At 46.3% G+C, this 20406-nt stretch overlaps 4 protein-coding genes across 5 annotated transcripts; 3 read left to right on the forward strand and 1 right to left on the reverse strand.

The window, feature by feature from the left end:
• The first annotated feature begins 6639 nt into the window (after window positions 1-6639).
• E1B28_002708 (uncharacterized protein) lies at window positions 6640-9683 on the forward strand. The gene is made up of 7 exons (XM_043159646.1): window positions 6640-6725; window positions 6773-7233; window positions 7293-8564; window positions 8637-8775; window positions 8839-9266; window positions 9332-9446; window positions 9508-9683. Exons 2-5 carry the CDS (start codon window positions 7153-7155, stop codon window positions 9240-9242), a joined length of 1896 nt encoding a protein of 631 aa, XP_043003249.1. The 5' UTR covers window positions 6640-6725; window positions 6773-7152; the 3' UTR covers window positions 9243-9266; window positions 9332-9446; window positions 9508-9683.
• Window positions 9684-10137: 454 nt separating this feature from the next.
• E1B28_002709 (uncharacterized protein) lies at window positions 10138-12416 on the forward strand (the record flags this gene model as incomplete). Its single annotated transcript, XM_043159647.1, has 13 exons — window positions 10138-10450; window positions 10508-10535; window positions 10593-10612; window positions 10683-10707; window positions 10767-10904; window positions 10959-11122; window positions 11198-11298; window positions 11346-11481; window positions 11553-11566; window positions 11621-11924; window positions 11977-12001; window positions 12054-12305; window positions 12374-12416. The coding sequence occupies 13 exons, from the start codon at window positions 10138-10140 to the stop codon at window positions 12414-12416; spliced, it is 1563 nt and encodes a 520-aa protein (XP_043003250.1).
• Window positions 12417-12852: 436 nt separating this feature from the next.
• On the reverse strand, window positions 12853-13344 carry E1B28_002710 (uncharacterized protein; the record flags this gene model as incomplete). The annotated part of the gene is made up of 3 exons (XM_043159648.1): window positions 12853-12893; window positions 12968-13008; window positions 13079-13344. 3 exons carry the CDS (start codon window positions 13342-13344, stop codon window positions 12853-12855), a joined length of 348 nt encoding a protein of 115 aa, XP_043003251.1.
• Window positions 13345-15849: 2505 nt separating this feature from the next.
• E1B28_002711 (uncharacterized protein) lies at window positions 15850-20405 on the forward strand. 2 transcript variants are annotated; one of them, XM_043159649.1, is made up of 22 exons: window positions 15850-16088; window positions 16152-16587; window positions 16657-16739; window positions 16796-16885; window positions 16943-17151; window positions 17216-17362; window positions 17417-17810; window positions 17859-17947; window positions 18000-18044; window positions 18103-18237; window positions 18304-18371; window positions 18426-18498; window positions 18559-18682; window positions 18765-18986; window positions 19054-19238; window positions 19294-19332; window positions 19395-19504; window positions 19552-19680; window positions 19736-19784; window positions 19844-19871; window positions 19926-20050; window positions 20107-20405. In XM_043159649.1, exons 2-22 carry the CDS (start codon window positions 16397-16399, stop codon window positions 20350-20352), a joined length of 2781 nt encoding a protein of 926 aa, XP_043003252.1. In that variant the 5' UTR covers window positions 15850-16088; window positions 16152-16396; the 3' UTR covers window positions 20353-20405. The 2 variants fall into 2 exon arrangements, with proteins under 2 accessions (XP_043003252.1, XP_043003253.1); XM_043159650.1 differs by having other exon boundaries at window positions 16805-16885; window positions 19736-19871.
• Window position 20406: the final 1 nt, after the last annotated feature.

Below are 20406 nucleotides of genomic sequence, written 5' to 3' on the forward strand. Positions count from 1 at the left end.
TAAACAGAGCCCCTACAGACCTTAGAATCCCCATAGCTGTGGTGTTTTTACACTTGCAGTTACACCTTGATTTCATAAGAACTTCATACGATATTGAGACTGTGATCTTGTGCGTAACCTTTGCCAAGCAGTCCACCCTTGCAATCTTTCCTGGTGTGTAGAGTTATTGATAGACTTTACACGGAGGTTTACTAGTTTTTGGGTTGATTTGGTGCTGGTGCTACTCCCGTAGCTCTGATATCAGGTTGACTCTTGAGTGGTATTCTTCGCCCATTACCGAGATCCGTTGTTCATTCCTGCCTGGTTCCTAGGTACTCTATCTGTGATCTGGGATCTGTATCATGTCTTTTTGTCTTTTCCTCAGATCGGGACTCGATCTACGGTCATATCAAATTTCTCCTAGTCTGTGTGGTCCAATGTCCGATTTCTTGTCAACTAAATCCCCCGTAGAAGTAGGTACTCCTAGTATGAAGGTCTTTTGACTTTGTTAAGTTCTGCTACAAACGGTTCTGTGAAGACTACAAGTCTTCCAATAGTACAATCCCTTGATATGCCAGTGCATAGTAGGATGTAGAGAGTAGAACTCGGTAAATTACCGCTTAAGTCCTCCGCTCATAGTGTTCTACAGGTTTCGAATGGTCATACAGTTTTCTGACACGATCTACGGCTCTCTCTAACTGGTCTAGCTGTGCCTACGGCACATTCTACTAGCGGCACTAGCTTTAACTAGCAATTCGGGCTCACTCTAGTTCTTAATACGACAAATATCGCTCCGTAGCACTGTTTAAAGTGCAAAAAGAACCTTGTAGCATAGTCAACTAAGTCGCATTATCGGCAAAGGTCTTTGTAAGCCTCCTCAGTTCGTCTCTTCTGTTCTTCATCTGACAGCATATCCCAAACATCAGGTCCCCCTGCTATAGTTACTATCCATGCCATGGAGTTCATTATGAGTGGAAGAACCGTTAATGCATCTATAGAAAGCAGAACCTCCTCTCCTTGTACTTCATGGTCTAGATTATTCTTCATGGCCTTCAGTAACCGTGTAGCTTTTTTCTGATCCTCTGCGTAGTCACTGGCAGCACCCTTGATAGACATGAAAAAGGTTTGTGGATCAACGAGACCGTTCTGGCAGATATGCGGACTTTTATTATACATGTCATAAAAGCGGTCTCGTAGTCGCACCCATCCACAGACCTGTTCCTCACTTGTATGATTTTTGTCGACTCCAGTCCTGCACAGTAATTTCGATGGTCTGTTCCTTTGTTCACGGTAATAAAGCGGGACTCGTAGTTGATGTTACGGTGGGTTGTACCATCCCCACTCACAACTATCCCTGATTTAATTTAGTTTCAGAAGTATTTCAGCCGACAAAATTAATTGATACACACCATCTGCCTTTGGAATTGCATCCACTATTTGCAACTCTGCCATGACACCCCCCTCAACCACAAAGCACTTAGCGCTCGTCTGTGAGATATGTCCATCCACACATAGTCCAACCCCAGTCAAGATCCTATCAATTGTTGGACCAACAGCTTTGGTCTTGACCCCCAGTGCAACCAAATCATTGGACATGTCGCATATGGAATGTCAAAACTGCCCATTCTCCTTCAAGCAAACTGTCTGTTTCTCTCTCTGCACTTGTGCAACTGCTCTATCCACTTTAAGCTTTGTCTGTCCTGGCACCCACTCTGCTCGTTTCTCCAGTCGATAATGATCTCTCTTCAAATCTGCTTTTGTCTCCTTCAACTGCTCTTTAATCTCTTCCGAATATGAGATTTGTTCTTCAACATCTTCTAATGTTACGGATATGCGGAGATCGACTGGACCCGAGTGGATCCAACGAATTAAATGATAGATAGATAGAAAGAAGAAGTGAAGAAGTGATCGGAAGTGATTGGAATGTTTCGGACAGCGATGAGAGAGATGAGAGTGACAAGTCTTGACAGTAGCCGAAGTTATTGGACAACGGCTCCCTGAGTCGAACTGTCTTAGACCTGATCAATGAGATAACCAGAGTTGAGTTAAATTCTAAAGTACTAGCTATTAAGAAGTACATCTTATATAGTACTCGAGATAACTAAAGGAGATAGAGTGAAAGTAGATGAGATCCGATCGGAGTCTGAGTCGGACAGACTAAGGAATTAAGCGAAGTTACTAGACCAAATGGACACTCAGCCAAGTAGAGATATGTTACATCCATGCCGGACCGATCCGGACCGACATGTCACAATCACTTCATTCTATTCTTACTTACTCCACTTACCTTAATCTCCATACTACCCATTAAAGCCTAGACCATCAGCTTGGGAGTCGGTGGTCCGAATGCGGATCCGACTATTGGATCCATCTTGGACCTTGTACATTTCTATCCTATATAAGATGTACGACTTAGTAGTTACCTTCTTTAGAATTAAACTCAACTCTGGTTTCCCAGTGACCTGGTCTAAGGCAGTTCGACTCAGGGAGCTGTTGTCCAATAACTTCGGCTACTGTCAAGACTCCATCATCCTCTTCAACCTCCTTCACTCTCCTCGTCACTCTCCGACACACTCCGATCAACTCCGTTTCTTTCCTCTCTTCATCTTAGATCATTCCTCTTTTAGTATATCCTTCAGTACATATCTTATATCTTATCTTATCGTTTCTCCCTTCGGTTCCAAGTCATTCCACACGTCCTTAACAAGATAGTGGAGTAAATAATGTGAATGTGTGGAGTATAGGAATGATAGTAAGTAAAAGCATCTTGGTCTTTGTTACAAACAATCCTTGGTCATAGACTAGGGACTGGATGGAAGCGGACCGTAATCCAGTCGGTCCGGAATGGATCCAGCACGGATATAACATCTAACAGCACTCTAGTATTGTGACAATCTTTTTCTGCCATTGTCGACCTCTCCCTTTCCACATCTAACTCGGATTGTAATCTCAGTTTTGCCTTTTTAGCTGTAGCTTCCCACTTCTCAGCTTTCTGCATCTCATGCTGATAATTGGTGGCCCTTTCCCTCCAATTAATACCACTTTGTTCTACTTGGTTTGCATCATTTTCCTTCTCAGGTATGACATGTTCCTATCACAAATCTGCAACTCACCTAGTTTCTTGATGTGTTGTAGTGGAGTGGTAGAAGGAGATTAGTAGTGAAGCTTAGATGGAGAGCACAGAGATGTTGTATGAAGACAAAAGATGTTGTTAAGTCTGAGGCTCTAAGGCTCAGACTGTCTAGCTTATATACATGAATTCTATCTAGGACCCCAGATACTATACTAAGACCTCTAATACTCTATTTGAATAGTAACACATGGTGTGCTTGGTAATTGTCTGATTGGAAGACCCCAGGTACATTCCAGAGAACAATAGTACTCTGGATAACACTGGGTAACTATATGGTACACTGAGTAACACTGGGTAACACTGAGTAAATATATAGTACTCTGGATAGCTCAAGCATGCTTGGCAACAAGGATCAACATCTAGACATCTAGCCTGCCAAGGCTGTTGCTAGTGTGATCTAGATCTGACATAATTCCCTAGATCTGATCTACAATCTGGAAGTGTCTAGAATGGTCTAGAACAAGTCCAATGGTCCACTCCATCTTTGGAATATCTAGTGATGTGATAAGATAAACACATGGCACAGATAAGATAAATGTTAGATAGGGATAAGACAGTGAAATCTGTGACAGTTCCGTCAGATTGTTTTGTTGATGGGAATTTGAAGGAGATGTACCCTGTGTCTGACAGGATGTAAGTGCCTTCAGTGATGCATGTTTCTGGGCAGTAGATCTTCTCCTGTGTCACCATTCACGTTTTGGCTCGGGAATAATTGTTGGTGTTTATTGCAGCTTGCCTTGGCTGTTTGGATGATTCCATGGGAATGTTATATTGGTGACATAAGCAGGAAGTCGATAATGCGACTTAGTTGACTATGCTACAAGGTTCTTTTTGCACTTTAAACAGTGCTATGGAGCAATATTTATCATATTAAGAACTAGAGTGAGCCCGAATTGCTAGTTAAAGCTAGTGCCGCTAGTAGAATGTGCCGTAGGCACAGCTAGACCAGTTAGAGAGAGCCATAGATCGTGTCAGAAAACTGTATGACCATTCGAAACCTGTAGAACACTATGAGCAGAGGACTCAAGCGGTATTTCACCGAGTTCTACTCTCTACATTCTATTATGCACTGGCATATCAAGGGATTGTACTATTAGAAGACTTGTAGTCTTCACAGAACTGTTCGTAGCAGAACTTAACAGAGTCAAAAGACCTTCATACTAGGAGTACCTACTTCTACAGGGGATTTAGTTGACAAGAAATCGGACATAAGACCATGCAGACTAGGAGAAATTTGATATGACCATAGATCAAGTCCCGATCTGAGGAAAAGACAAAAAGACATGATACAGATCCCAGATCACAGATAGAGTACCTAGGAACCAGGCAGGAATGAACAACGGATCTCGGAGTCCGTGCTGTTCATGTGCTACGGCGATTCGGAACTCTGGACCCATATGCTGGAACTACTTGGACACACAAAGTCCATATGATTTGATAACGTCAAAATGCAGGATAAGGTCCGTAGGCAGGAAATACCATATGGTACACCTATGTAGGTCCATTCTACATGCTGAAACAAGAATGAAGAACGGTCCAGATTGGTCCAAAACATATGATTCGAATACGGAAAAGCTCCATAGACAAGATTCTGCACATGTAGCAGTCCCTAGCGATAAGACTCTGCATGGATTCGTAGCTACGGTGCATTATTTTTAGAGATGAAACAAGTAGGGATAGGATTACAAAGCTAGCGTAGAAGTAGTATAAAAGCAGCTCATGTATCTGTAGATAAAAAAGTACTACCCATGCGTAGGAAAGTCCTGAGTGGGTTGCCCGTGAGTAACTGCTCTTGACACCAATAGAGAGATTTGCCCTGTCTTTGTGCAGTGAAACGATAAGATTTGATTTGAACTATACGAGACCGTCGAGGTCAAACTAGAGAACTATCCGTCCATAGGTCGCCGAGGTCTTGATTACTGTTTCGTGATCCGTTGAGGGTCTTAGCATTCGTGTCCGCTGAGGACTTAGTTTTCGTGTCCGTTGAGGGCAATAGTCTCCAATTGTTCAAATTAGTCTTACCGTAGACAAAATTCACAGTCCCACTTAGTCCACTGAACAATAAACAGAGCCCCTACAGACCCTAGAATTCCCGTAGCTGTGGTGTTTTACACTTGCAGTTACACATTGATTTTATAAGACCTTCATACGATATTGAGACTGTGATCTTGTGCGTAACCTTTGTCAAGCAGTCCACCCTTGCAATCTTTCCTGGTGTGTAGAGTTATTGATAGACTTTACACGGAGGTTTACTGGTTTTTGGGTTGATTTGGTGTTGGTGCTACTCCCATAGCTCTGATATTAGGTTGACTCTAGAGTGGTATACTTCGCCCATTATCGCGTCAAAGGCGCGTTGGATGGCCTTACATTAGTCGAGGTTCCACCAACAATTGGGTCCTGATCTGATGCTGCAGAATAGGGCTTATCCATGTAGAGAACAATATATTTGGGCCAGATTTTCTATATCTAGTCTCAAATGTTACTAAATGCGCGTATTTCAGTCAAGATCACCACTAAACAGTCAATAGCTGGTTTTTGAAGGCTCGGATCAAAATTTGGTCTCGAAGGATTCAATCTAGACATCATTCTTCTATGATTCCGTGACTAGTTAAGACACTTTACCCTACTATTATAGTTGTGAATTTTTTGTGCCACAAAAACCAGGAGGCTAACCGTGTGGGAACTTTCATGTCGGAGTTTAAACTCGCACGCGTTGGTACCTACCAGAGACAGATGGTGATTATATAAAGTAGCACATATGTCAGCTATCTGTTCAACAATTGGCGGTGTAATGGGATCACAGCATCGTTTTCTTTGGCTGAGTATGCAGTTCTCGTGATCACTCTGGAATTAGCAAGGATGGTCAAGGCCAACAGTCCAACTCTCACTGTGGCTGGAGGTCAAGTTATGTTAAAGGTTTGTTAAACGCGCTCTCCGAGTGACTGATACAAAAATTACGAAAAGGTATTCTAAGCTGCTTCAGATTTGATATAAAAGTTACAAGTAGCATTGCATAAAAATCACTTGAATGAGAATGAATGGAGTGTCCAGGAGTCCAACAATTCGTTTGACATGGGAAAGCTATAGTGTGATATACCTGGTTTGGCGGGAGTTGGTGACTTTTCGCCCCACACACGTGACTATGATGATCCAAAAAAGGAGATCTGGCAAACCGGCATTTGGCACTTTATGTCACAGTTGTTACAATGTGACAACAATGCTAAATACTGGGGGCAAGCCCCCAGACCCCCTCATATACCTTTGAATCCTTAACCGCTAGCCCGAACCCCTAACCAAACCCTAAATCTAACCACTAACCCGAACCCCTAGCCTCCCCAGTCAATACGTGTCCTGAGGGGAGAGTTTGAAAAAAAGCAGTGGGACATTGTTTGTCAATGTTGACGTGACATCATTCATCTTCAATATTTTAAAATTTCCGTCACAACCCTTTTTGGGACATCACGTGCGTGGGGAAACCTTTTGGCGGGCGGCGGGCGCGCCTGCTGCCGTGATGTGACCGAAACGTCTTGTATCAGAGAGAAGTTCCGCCAACTTTAAACACCCCTAGTACAGTCGCGTGAGGAAACAGCACCCATATAGTATGTGCGATCTGGTGAGTGGTTGTCTTTTCAGGTAATTCCAAGTTCAAATATCGCGCAGATTCCTACTCGAACTTTGCTTAGACCCTCGGAGCATATTGAATCAATACTTGGCTGCCGTTGAGTATCTGGTTCACTTTAAGAACCTCGATTCGTCTGAAGACGCTTGGGTTCCGCTCACCGCCATCCTCAACTCAGAATCAACCGCTTTCCGAAGCAGCATTGACATTTGAACCAACTTTCATGCTTTTGGCTAGCAGGTGTTTCTTGTCGGGTGTACGGCCCGTTTATTCTAGGTAATTCTCGGTACACTTCCCACGAGTCCTTCTTGAACTGCTTCTTCCTTTTTGGCCGCGCGATTTCTCGTCGTAATAACGTGTGCCTACAAAGTCCTCTATTATTCTACAATACCCCTCACCGCCCTTATTTCTTTTCACCAAGATGCAACGATCTGCACGTCGTCAGCCCAAGGCCCGCACAAAGTTGTCGTTCGATGACCAGTTGGAAGAGGATATGAAACGGGTATGTTCTCAATATTTCGCCGGCAGGAAGCTGTCTAGATACTTTACCCCCTTCTACAGGAACACGAACTATCACTCTTGATACCCGACCGGTGGCGCTACTTATCGACTGGGCTTCAAGAGGCCTTTCAAGGAGATGGGAGTCGCGATTTCTCGCTGGATGAAGCCATCGAGTATCTTCACGAGGAGATCTCTCCGACCTACGACGCAGATCTGGAGCCCTCCGAGCTCTACGAGAACGTTCTTCATTCTATCGCGACAATCCTCGCTCTCAAGTTTTGCCCTTGCCCTGATCACTTCGATTGGACCTGTGCAGTGTTCGAAACATGGGTCAAAATGTGTGATTGGACTGTGCACTTGCTTTACATCTACGTGCTGGGGAAGAGGACGCCGAAAAAGAGTAAAGGAAAAGCGTTCCAACATCGACTCATTGTTCTTGCCGAGAACCTATGCCACATTCCCGGGAAATACGGTCGATTCAACGAAGCGTTCGAGGGCGTTTCTGTCCCCGTAGCGTTCAGCTCTGTTCCACACCTCATTCCGACCATGATCAAGGTCTCCATCCATCTCCTTTCCCTCGATCATCCATGGTACATGACCACCTGGATGAAAATACACGACGAAGCCGAGAAGATACCCGACAAATTCAAGGCCTGCATCGAAGAAATGGAAACGGAGCATGGCTACAACATCGCACAGTACCTAACCGACCATTTCTCCACAATCTCCTCTCAATCAGATATTGACTTCTGTACCCTGCGATCCGACATCATCCTCCTCCTGCAGATTTTCCATTCATGCCCAGAGAGCAATATATTCCACCGCATGCTCTCGAGGGGAGTCACGAAAGCTTTCGCGAATATCATGGTTGCGGCCGCTTCCCAGGCTTACCTGGTCGATGCTCCTCCAATCGCTTACTATGACCGTGACAACCTGAGTTTCCTCAGTGCGCTTTTGGCCCGGTGCCTCACCGGGGGGATCACATGGGTCTGTGAGGCCCTTGACTGTCATTTCCTGATTGCGTTGGTACAGCTGGCAGTTCTCCCAGATAATGGTGATGCTCACATCAAGGATGGTATCCCTCTGCTCTTCGTATCCTACGCTAAGCTGACGAAGCTCTTACGGCCATTCTTGGTCTATCGTTCGGTGTTGAACCGCACGCGGAGAGAGCTCCGGCTTGTGCGCGACTCAGAGCTGTTGGGAAGGCTGGATGAGCGAAATTCGTTCAGACTTGCGTTGGAGGATTTGGATAGGGAGGCGGAGAGGTTGAAAGGGCTGCAGAGACAGTTTGAGTCGTCCACGAACTTGCCTTCGCTGTGTTCTGTACAAAAGGTGGGCGTTATATCCGTTTCCAGCGTTTTCTCTTTCTAGTCCCCGGCGCTGACATTTCCTTACCCCCACTAGTGCTGGTGGGTACGGCCTGGAGCGAAGCTTCAACGGTGCTCCGGATGTCGTGTTGCGGTTTACTGTTCGCGCCAGTGCCAGCGAGCGGACTGGGAGAAGCACAAGGAGTTGTGCGACAAGTACGACAGGCCAACGGATGGTAATTTCGTCATGCCTTGTTCTACTTCAGACATGACATGTAACTCAACGAACATTTGAACAGGTCTATCCTACCGCATCTCCCAACTAGATACCCTCTTCCTCAAGTTCCTCATCCAACGAGAGATCCGCGAACGCCCCGTTCGTCCGCCTGCCCACAACCGGTCTGGCAAGAAATCCAAGTCCAAAGTCCGGGCTGAGGACGTTGTCGTCCAGTTCAACTTGAGGGTTTCTCCGATGCAGGTCACGTATACGACCTCGGCCAAGGTTTTGCAAGAGATTCTATCGCTTTCCACGGGGCTCACAGACGACGGCCTTCATCGCTTGGAACACTCACAGTGGGCTCATGACAGAATGGCGATGCTGAAGGACCGGGTGAGGGAGAATCCTACCAGGACAATAATGTGTTATATGTTGTTTCCGGCAGGCTATAGCGATTCGTACGTATTGTGGGCGGAGCAGGTATAATCGAAGGGTTTGTAGGCTACTTCCGTAAGGTTCTTATTCGAACCTTATCTCTTGTCGAGCTGATGTTTATCTTGTTATTCATTTTCCAGTCGTTCTATGATGTATATGTATCATGCTACTTATCGATTCGAACTACTGTACCGCGAATCAAGTCAAACTTTTGTTGCCACCAGCAATACACTCCGAGACCGACTGAGAACACCTGTACGTCGACTCCCTTGCTTTGAACGCCATTTCTGCTTCTTCTCACATTTGCTACTAAAAGTCTACCTTCAATACAGACTGAACTTCGAACAAGTCGTGCCACGGCAATACCTGTCACAAGACATGCGCTGATGTACTCTACTATGTAGCCACGGCGTAAGTGTACATCAGGTCCCTGGCATCCATTGGGTCCGAAGCCGGGAATGTAATTCCCACCGATCTATTGCGCCCTGACGCTTTCTTCCCAGTGACACCTTCCGTCTGCAATATTAATTGAACTTGTCAAGACCTGCATCTTAGTAGGGAGGATGCAAAGTCCAGCCGCCTGTACTAGGTGGTTTTGGCAATCTTCCCTAGCACGGGTCGTGGCTCATGATGAAACCTTGGGGGTAATCTGAATTCGCAACTTTCGTCGTTCCGGGTGGATCGTGCCTAGACATTATTGATATTAGGAATTTCTAGACATGTGTCTTTTGCTTATCTTCGTATAAGTGCGAGGTGCTGAGCGCCGAGCGCTGAAGCTCCGCTTTGCTACTTCTGCCACAAACCACCTCTGACCCGGAATTTGGAAATCTCGTTGTAAAATGTGAGTTTTATCTTCGTTGAATAAGGATAGAACATCTATAAAATAGTAACGAGTGTCTCAACTCTCTCCTTTAGATCTTCCGCTGTCCTGCCTATCAAACGCACAATGAACATCTTCAAGTCATTTGTGTTACTCGCAGTCTCGTTACTTTTTCTCTGTCTCTTCGTCAACCGCTATCGTCGTGGGTTACATTTACCACCTGGACCAAAGGGACTACCTGTCGTCGGAAATTTTCTCGATGTACAGCGCCTGCAGAAGAGTAACGAACTTCCTTGGGTCACATATACCAAATGGTCGCACATCTATGGCGACATATTCACCTTCCATGTTCTCGGATCCCGCACAATTGTTTTGAACTCTTACAAAGCAATCATGGAGCTTCTGGACCGCAGATCTCACAACTACTCTGACAGACCATGTAAGTGATCTTAATCTGTGATCTGACCATTCTTTGACTATTCTTCCCACGACACAGACCAACCAATGCTCAATGATCTGGTGAGGTTCGTCCTCAACGTTTACCCCAACGACATACATACAGATACTAATCAATACTGCAGGTGGAAATGGATGTTTGCTTGTATGTGATTCGCCTATATTGCCATTCCAACCTTTGTCTTTGAACTGTCTGCTTCCCGGTGTTGCATCAGTCATGCATTATTCTGACTGGTGGAGGTATACCCGTGTATTCATTCTTTCCATTTGAAACGTTACTCATTCTTGGATTTTTGTAGATTACACCGGAGGACCTTTCATCAATTTTTCCAACCTCGAGTTGTATCAGATTACTATGAAATTCAGAAGGAGAGGACCTCTTTGTTGATCCAGAATCTAGCGACCTCACCGAAAGATTTCTTTGAACATGTCAGGGCGTGAGTTGCAATCTTCCTTTTGCACACAACAGAGCGTCTCAACATCGCAACAAGCCATTCCGGAGGAATTATTCTTGAAATAACTTATGGTTATCGTACCCAAGACGAGATCGATCCGTACATTAAACTGGTCGATGTCGCGATGGTAGGAATGAATGCATCCGGCCTTCACGGAACGTACTGGGTCGACTATTTTCCTATGCTAAGACATGTTCCGTGTGAGCCTTTTTCTGCTTCTCTACGATGCTGTTTCCCCGTTGTTTAAATTCCATCACAAAATTCGTGCTCCCAAGTCTGGTTCCCGGGTGCAAGCTTCAGAACCAGGGCCGAAGCGTGGGCTCGGGATACAGATCGGCTAATAAACATCCCATGGAAGCTGCTCAAGGAACGCATGGTTAGTGTCTTCCACATACCTATCCTACTCTGTTTACGTTTGGTCAGAACGAAGGAGACACGGTGCCGTGCTTCGCTACCCGAAACTTGGAGAAATTCAAATTATCACCCACTTCAAGCAACGACTCGTCGGAGTCCGTCATGGAGGAAGTGATAAAGGATTGTGCAGCCAATTCTTTCCTTGGTGAATGCCACGGACTTTTTTGTTCAACAAATGGGAAAACTAGATCTAACTCGAGATCTTTTTTTTTTCAGCCGCTGCAGAGACGGTACGCAATCGGAGGTTTTGGTTTTGGATGCATGACTCAACCCTCCGCCTGTAGACTGTGTCGGCCATTCTGTCTTTCATTTTGGCGATGATGTTGAACCCTCAAATCCAAGCGCGAGCGCAGAAAGAACTCGATGAAATCACTGATTCTAATAGACTTCCCGATTTCACTGATCGTGCAAATTTGCCATATATCGATGCTGTCCTTTCAGAGACTCTACGATGGAATCCTGTTACGCCGTTAGGTCGATCTCTTCCGGTTCATTGGGGATTCGAAGTCGATGCTAATACACGTATGGCAGCTCTCCCTCATCGGGCTCTGAATGATGATGTATATGAAGGGCATCTCATACCTAAGGGTAAATTGACTACTTTGCTACGATATTTTGTGCTTTACTAACGATGCCTCAGGATCGACCATAATCCCCAATGCCTGGTAAATCCCTCGGTCCTGCGCGATAGACATGGTACTTACCCGCTGCTCTCAGGGCTGTTTTGAGGGATGAATCTCTTTATGGCCCCGACACACAAAACTTCGACCCAGATCGGTTCTTGAAACAGGACGGAAAGAATATCCCGCCGAACCCGGAGCTCCTTGCATTCGGGTTCGGTAGAAGAGTCTGTCCTGGGCGCTATCTTGCGATCAACTCACTTTGGCTTGCGATGACCTATCTCCTCGCGAGCTATACTATGGCTAAAGAAATTGATCCAGTTGTTGAATATTCGTCCGGGATAACCAGGTTCGTATTCATGACATTGAACCAGAGGTGTCTGCTGAAACCAGTTGAAGCCATCCTCATCCTTTTAGTTGTCGTTTTATCCCAAGGTCATCGGTCACGTCGTTCAACTAACCAGTGGCACCTCGCGACTACGAGAAAATATGTAGGTTTTACGTACCGCTCGGAATTCTTTTGTAAATGGTACAGAGTATATAACTCTGGAACGCTTATACGCGTCGTGACGCGTTTATGGCCTGTATGAGTGTCTGTGGTTACGGTCTGACTGCCTGAGCGCGTACGAAAAGCAACCTAGATTCGGAGTATGGATGTATTTACCATGAAGTGAAGAATCAAAAAAAATCCATCGAAGCCAAATCGGAGCGGCCATTGAGCAACTCATCAATGTTCAACGATCAACCACACAGCTCCATCACTCGAACAGGCGTTTACACCAACAACAATCTGATATTTCAGTACTAAATCAACTACCAAAACTCAAGCTTGAGACTGATTCGACCACGAGTACTACATCCAATCCAGAATCCTCCGTTTCTCATCCGAGCGATGTTTAGATGGTAACAGGAACGCATCCGACGCTGATGAGATTGCCTAGAGATAGAAAGGGAGACAGTCAGTTCAAGAAATCCTCAACCGGGTATATCGAGGGGCAGAGGATCATGTACCGTGGCTGTTGTCATTGCAAATAACGGTGGTGCCTCCAGAGCTAGGTGAAAGAAACAGGGCATTATTAGTTATGTTTTGTTAGTGGAAGAAGAGGCAACCCGTGAACTAACCATGCACCGTTGTCACCACCGATAACGGTGATGGGGCTGCAGTTGAGACCAACTTCGACGGTGGCAAGGAGACCTGCCAAGACAGAAAGGACACCGAGGCTGGTAGCCTGGGTAATGATAGAGGGGTCAGTCGCGGACCCAACCTGTTGGCAGCATCGGAGGCCTGAGCATTGGGTGTTATCCTGACCACCCCCGCGGCGCTCGACGGCTGTGGCGGCAGCAAGAGTACTGAGTGCGGAGACGGCGAAGACTTTGTTAAAGAGCATGTTGGAAAAAGAGGACTAGTACTTGAACAGACGATTTTTGAGTGTTCGAGTAAGGAAAAGGAGTTCGATTTGGGGAGCCTTTTATACGTTTTATTCAGTGGCTGGTGTATGGGGTTACAATAGACCGTGCATGCTCACCCTGTTAGTTGGGGGAGCCCCAAAATGCCATTCTTGACAGAATGAAATTCATGGGAACGCAGCTTGACGCCTTTTGTGTTGAGCAGGAGGAAATCCCAGGAAATGTCAGTCCGGTATTAAGGGTTCGTTGTGAAACTCCATTGCAGTGACGCAAGTGGCTGGTGGATACGTCGCAGGGTTGCGGGCGTTGTGAAGCCATGTACCCGCGTTAGAGTTCAAACGGCGTCATATTCAACTATTCTCCTTGAGTTCGATTACTCATATGATGTCTTCTAGGACATTCAGCGACGGCATTGCTTTTGACTTTTCGTTCCGGCTGTCAAACGAATAATTTATTGAGCATAAAGCACATTTCACAGTGCGTACCTGGAATATGAAAGGGACAGGAACGACTTAACCTTTCATGACGAACCGGCTTTGTAATGTAGTTTTGTGAATAGATTTGACTGTGCCAAGTCAGTTTTTTCCTTTTTTCTGGAAAAGCCACTGTCATCCTTTGCGAACGGAACTTCCTGGTAGTTTGTTGTATCCCTGAGTCTAAAGTAGGCGATGACAATATCCCAATACCCGGTATAGAGGTGGGGCACGAACTTGCCCAGTGCAAACCAAATGTAGTGCAACGAAGGGATCACCGATGATTTTGGATTTGAAGCGCGAAACGTTGTTGCTAAGGATTCAAATGTGTGTGTGGGCAGCATAGCAAAAGAATAACTTTAGCACACACTTCATAGGTTTCGAAGAAATTGGACGAGTTGTCATTTTACTCCAGGCCCTATAACGACACAAACAAATTTGGGTGATCATCCATATACTGAATGACGGGACCTTCCATTCAAGATGCGTTGGTCAAGCTTAAGTAGGAGAGAGTCTGGGTTGTCGAATTCGAACGAAGTGACTCCGACAAGTTAAAGCTTGTACCACCTGCTCGAAGCACTGGTTCAGCATTCAGGAGAATCCTACCGAGAAAAAACGAGCAAGAGCCGCAGCAATGTTTCAGCGAAGCTGTACAGAGCGCTCGCCAGCAAATTTGACACCGCGCCATGCTCGATGACTGGCGAGCGTCAGACGCCCAGTATTTTCGCAAACAGGGTCTGTTTAGGCGAGATAAACTTGGTTATTGAGAAAGACACAAAAGAATTGTCGCTGCTAGATAGGCGACTAGAACGGACCCTTTGAAAACTTGACCACTGATACTTTGTACCTAATCCTCCTAGAACCAAAAACGAGAATTAACATACATTTACTACCACAATCGATGAGACACTATCACCTATTCCTACAAGCACCCAGTCGCTACGCTACAGGTCTGGCTGCAACAGGCTCCGGGGTTAGTCACATCGCACGGGGCATTCAGCGCAAGGCACTAGGAACGGGAGGGAAAGAGAGGAGGTTTAATGTCTCTGTGGGCGCGAATCGAGGACATGGAACATAAGATCACCTGAGGAGGCTTGGCTTTACACAGACCCTTGTCGCATTTCAGCCCCTGACAGCAATCCCCACGATTTCTACCACACTTTTCGTCGACTGCGACACATTGAGGGGTCTACGGGTTGAAACAAAAGTCATTTATGAAGAGACAACGTCGGAAGAGCAAAAAGAAAATGGCGTACAGGTTCCTCGCATTTCTAGAAATAAATTCAGCAACTCGCAATTTCGAGGACGACGGACAACTGCTCACCCCATTTCGGCAGACCAATCCTTGACAACACTTGTCACCGTTACTGCACTTTTGTCCACGCTGACGGCCATCCTTGAGCAACGATCCAATAACACCTACGCCTGGGCTTGGAGCAGCGGTGGTTTCCTTGGAAAGTAGTTGAGCATCGACATCGACCTCGCCTAAGGAGAATAGTCCTTACCATAACGGCGTGGAAAGAGATGACGAAGAGACTGAAGAATGCGCAAGTGAATAGCATGGTATAGGATAGACAACTGGAGGACTGTGGTGGTTCTGGGAATAGCGAGTCGAAAGAAATCCAGGTTTATATATCCTCACCGAAGACCCGTGAAAGGGGGGCTTTCGATCGGGCTTGTAGATGAACATAGGAGACTAGTTGAAGCGAATAGGAATAATGTTCCGAGCCCGTTTTGGCCCTAATTCTAGGGATGTGTCATTGATATGTCGAATGGCCTGGCGTTGAGTCAAGTCAGAAGTATCCTTGGCCCTGGTCAAGGCAGCCCATGTATAATGAGTTTGACCGAATCGGTAAAAGGACTTTCTTATTATGTGGTATCGTGGCGTGAATGGGTTACAGACTTGAAGTGGAGGATAGATAGATAGAGAGGGGATCGAGTTGATACGTCGTATAACTTGGACGCGAGTCTGTTGAGGAACGAGCTGCAACACGTGGCCGCTCGAAGCCATGACTTCAATTGCTTTCGTACCTCCCAGCTCAACAATTTCAAACTTTACAAGTTACCGAACGATAATTGCGCAGGCGTTCTTTCTCGATGCCATGATTCTCCGATTGAACAAAAGGGCCAATTACCGATTTATCCCTCATATACTCAATGCAAACTCCATCAAAACAACGACTTTTCAGAAAGAAAAGAAGAAAAAAAGAACTAAAATTCGACCGTGGCGAAGGGTGCTGATGCATGCAGGTGTAATTTTCGTATCCTCATTCACCGTCTTCTCAAACTCATTCATAACCCGCTATATCATTCAGCTCGTGGCGATATACTTATGTTATTCCGTGTCCAGTAGATGGCTAGCAAAGGGTCATATGCACAGTACTGAAGACCCAATCCCACGAAATCATCACATGGCATGGCTAGAACGTCCCGAAGCCAGGAACGAAGCTGAGAGCGGACCGCGGGACGTAGCGGGGACAGAAGAAGAAAAAAAGAAGGAGGGGCATATAACACGGGAAGAGGGTGAAAATCGAACATCACCAAGGGCTCCATCTTAACCATGAAGACTCAGAAACCTCGCGCTGCTGATGGAGTCGACCTGAAATGGCTAGATGGCAAAGCCCCCTCGACAACTCCCAGTGGTACCGCGTTTGGTGTGCCGTGGGCTCAGGGAGAAGTGGACAGGACCTCTCCCATTGCTGTATTGTCTGGAGGGTCCAGTGTACCAGTGCAAACGTGGCCTTTAGCCTTGTATGTTTATGTTTCCTTTCAGTTGTCCGTAAAGTAAATCTAATAACTAACGTCTGCATTTACATAAAGCTGGCCTGATGGAACCCTCAAATGGAGTGGACACGCACTACAAACAGACAGTGGTTTATCGGACAGTCTTACGCTCTCAGTAGGTATGTTTCTACCCCAGTGAACTCTGAACGGCGCAAGGAAAAGAAAATTGAACTAGGAGCACAAGGTACACCTGCAGAGCCTCAAAACCCAGTGTCAGTACAACAATCGAGTGAGGGTGTTACTGTCACCACGGGACCCTTCACAGGCATGTGTCTCGTTGCTCGATATAATTTTAGACGCACGTTTTCTCATGAGGCTACAGCTAAATTCAATAACGGTGGAACGACACTCGTCAGCTCATTGGAACTTCAAGGTAAATCACACGTGCAAAACGGTGTCCTCGAGCTTCTCCTTCAAGATGGCCCCGACCAGGGAGAAGTGCCAGGACCCCGCCCAACTGTGTCATCGTTTCAGGGCAGAGTAGATTCAGTTACGGTGGAACAAAAGGGTCCAGTTCGTGCAGTCATAAAGGTGTCTATATCCAGTTCATCCCCTCCTTACAACGAACTTGACAATCCTTCAAATTTTTCCTAAGGCGACTGGCAAATATAGCGGAGCCGGGCACGACGATTTCCTGCCTTTCGTCGTGAGATTTTACATCTCTGCAGGTGCAACGTCACTTCGTATGGTCCATTTCTTTATATACGATGGCGACCAAAACAAAGATTTCATCAAGGGAATCGTGGGTATTTCCTCAGACCATCAAACAAACAGGCAGCTTATAGCTTTTCCCTAGGGCTTGACGTTCACAACTCCCCTCTCTGATAAGCCTTGGGATCGTCACATTAGGTTTGTGACTACCGAAGGAGGGATCTGGGGAGAACCAGTGGTTGTCCTTTCTGGGCTCCGACGGGATGCAACTGCAGTAGTTCTGGATCCCCAGTTCGAAGGGGAAGCCGTTCCTGATATCAGCGAATGGCCGACTTCAGTATCGTCGGAAGTTGATCAGCTTGCTGTCTGGTCAGATTATACATTGGACCAGTTGTCGTCCTCCAACTTCTCCATCTCTAAAAGGACGAATGCAGGAAGTAAAGCCTCCTTTATCCCCCATGCCGGTTTCGGAAAACGAGCTGCTGGACTGGGTTATGTGGGAGGAGCGACTGGAGGGGGTGTTGTATTTGGTTTGAAAGGTAGGCAATTTATCTTACGTTTCAGCGGCTTATGCTCAATCGCCGCAGATTTCTGGGAAGCCTTTCCAAGGGGGTTGGACATTCGTGGTGCTCATAACGATAATGCGACTGTCACGTTATGGGCATACAATCCGAGGGTATGATTATACCGTATTTTCAATTTCGTTGCAGTGATTGAGATCCGCATAGGGACCTGTACTCGATATGCGTCACTACGACACGGTACCTCACGGAGTACGTTCTTACGATTCCAATCTATACAGCTCAGATTTCTGATAGTGGGTTCCTTTAGCTCGATCTTTCCTACGAAGATGTCGGTGATCCTGATCCTGACCCAACTGGAATTGGAAGATCCTATGAGGTATCGATTCAAGTGGTACCAGCTACTCCTTCACGTAGTACGCTCGCGCAGCTTGCAGCCGTTCATGTGTGTGATCTCCTCGATCTCCCTCGCCGACTTGTTTGGATCTTCCTGAGATACGTCTTCCAACAGACCCAGACCCCTCAAATTGTTGCAAGCCCCCAATTCTACGCGTCTCACAAACTCTTTGGCGGTCGATGGTTGGTGTTTGTTCTCATGAGCGTTGTTTCTTTCATCACCCATGAAGGTCATAGGGATGTCCCGAATGCGTCAAGAGCCACCGATATTGAGAAGCGAAAGAGTAATTTGTTGGATTTCTACGTTGCCGTGAGTAGATGGTCGTTTACAATTTCGGCCTTGACCATGCACTGATTTCCTATGATGCAGGAAATTGACCAACGCAATTTCTATGGATTTTGGAACTACGGCGACGTCATGCACACCTATGATCAAACTCGCCATACCTGGAGATACGACATCGGTGGTTTCGCTTGGGACAATGGGGAACTCGGTACGTATCGCCCAAATGCCCAATCAAAGTTTGGAGTTCCTGAGTGCACTTATGCTGAACCGACTTTTTTAACGTTCAACAGGCACTGACTTGTGGCTTTGGATGTCGTTTTTACGAACTGGACGAGCGGACGTGTTCCGGCTTGCATCCGCGATGACGAGGCACTTGTCAGAAACTGATTTCCACCATACCGGTCCGTACGCTGGACTTGGTTCGCGACACAACGTATCCCATTGGGGAGATGGCGCTAAGGAAGCTCGTGTTGGGGCTGCTGCTTTGAAGAGACCTTTCTATTATCTTACCAGTCAGTACTCATATATCCACCCCCATACCGCTTTGATTTTTTTTTGGCTGACGCAGTCTTCCTTCAGCGGATGAGCTTATGGGCGATGTAATGGATTTTGCCCTTCAAGCTGGCGACACTATCATGAACTGGGACCCCCTCAGGAAGGCTTTACCTCGCGATCACCCGAATCCTAATGCACCAGGAAGGTTACGTATCGGACCTGACTGGGTGACTTTGGCTGGAAATTGGTTCACAAAGTGGGAGCGTACGGTAAGGGATCGCCTAAGTCCGTTACAGATTTCCGCTGACCATTTTGGGCACATAGAACGACTCGCAGTGGTTGAATAAGATCAAAGTTGGCATGGCAAGTGCCAATTGCGTTGTTTTACTAGTCCGCTTTCTCATTCATCTACCTTCGTCACCCAGAAAGACATCGGTTCCTTCCAATTCGGGCTGTTCACTGGTAATGGGGCTGCAGTCGGATGGAATGCAGCAACTGGCCATATGTTTGATGAAGGTGAATCGGGAAGTGGCTCGTGAGTTTTGTTTACCATCTTTTGATGCAATGCTGAATAACGGTCAGGTATCACCTTACAATGCTCTTTGGCGGAGGAGAACTACTCATGGAAGCCATGGACATCATTACAGATGAACCGGAATTCGATGCTGCTTGGATAGACTTCTGCAGACTGTATAATGGGACCAATGCACAGTAAGTGAACGAGTTTCCTCAGAAGTATCCCAGTACACAGAAGATTGTGGGATAGGAAAACCGAACGATACGGCAAAGCATTCAACAGTGGAGGGTTTAACAATGTAGGCATTCGTTTTCGCAGAAACACAACCAACGTGATAAATTTCTCCCCCTTCCACAGCTCTATGCCAAGTTACAGGCTTATGCTGGTCCGTTTCACTTGTTGACGCTATGAACTTGACTCGTTCCTGAAGCTTCAACAGGTGAACGTCTCAATGATAACTCGTTGAAGCAGGGGGCATGGGATAACATCAATAACGGGGAACCTAACGTTGCCATCCCTGTCCAGAAAGTCGGCGGAACAGATGTTGTCAATCCTATCAACGAGGTCAACTCCTTTGTCTCCGACAGTGACTGTGAAACTGAACACATGCTATACCGTAGATTCCTAATATCAACACGAACGATGCGGCATCGTTTTCTTTGGCTGAATACGCAGTTCTCGCAATCGCTCCGGAATTGGCTCCCGCTCAGCGTATTAGTGGGCACAAGGATGGTCAAGATCAACAGTCCGACTCTCTGACACTCTGTGGCTCCGTGGAGGTCAAGTCTGCGGTAGATGAGGGTACCTCCGGCGGAAACCGCAACTCAACTGCAACGCGATGGTCGAAGTGGTTATGTTTGACTTAACTCATGTAGCAGTCGTGTAGATAAGAACGTTAATATTCAAGGCGTACACGACGA

The sequence above is a fragment of the Marasmius oreades genome, chromosome 10 (genome assembly GCF_018924745.1).
Source record: "Marasmius oreades isolate 03SP1 chromosome 10, whole genome shotgun sequence".
In the NCBI taxonomy this organism is placed as follows: Eukaryota; Fungi; Basidiomycota; class Agaricomycetes; order Agaricales; family Marasmiaceae; genus Marasmius; species Marasmius oreades.

What these genes read in the sequence shown, in the direction of transcription:
- E1B28_002708 (XM_043159646.1), top strand. Translation starts at nt 7,153, where the DNA reads ATGCAACGATCTGCACGTCGTCAGCCCAAGGCCCGCACAAAGTTGTCG. An exon ending in TGGAAGAGGATATGAAACGG is followed by an intron (nt 7,234 to 7,292) that starts GTATGTTCTCAA and finishes CCCCTTCTACAG; the next exon opens with GAACACGAACTATCACTCTT. An exon ending in GTACGACAGGCCAACGGATG is followed by an intron (nt 8,776 to 8,838) that starts GTAATTTCGTCA and finishes ACATTTGAACAG; the next exon opens with GTCTATCCTACCGCATCTCC.
- E1B28_002711 (XM_043159649.1), top strand. Translation starts at nt 16,397, where the DNA reads ATGAAGACTCAGAAACCTCGCGCTGCTGATGGAGTCGACCTGAAATGG. An exon ending in ATAAGATCAAAGTTGGCATG is followed by an intron (nt 19,333 to 19,394) that starts GCAAGTGCCAAT and finishes TTCGTCACCCAG; the next exon opens with AAAGACATCGGTTCCTTCCA. An exon ending in TATAATGGGACCAATGCACA is followed by an intron (nt 19,681 to 19,735) that starts GTAAGTGAACGA and finishes ATTGTGGGATAG; the next exon opens with GAAAACCGAACGATACGGCA.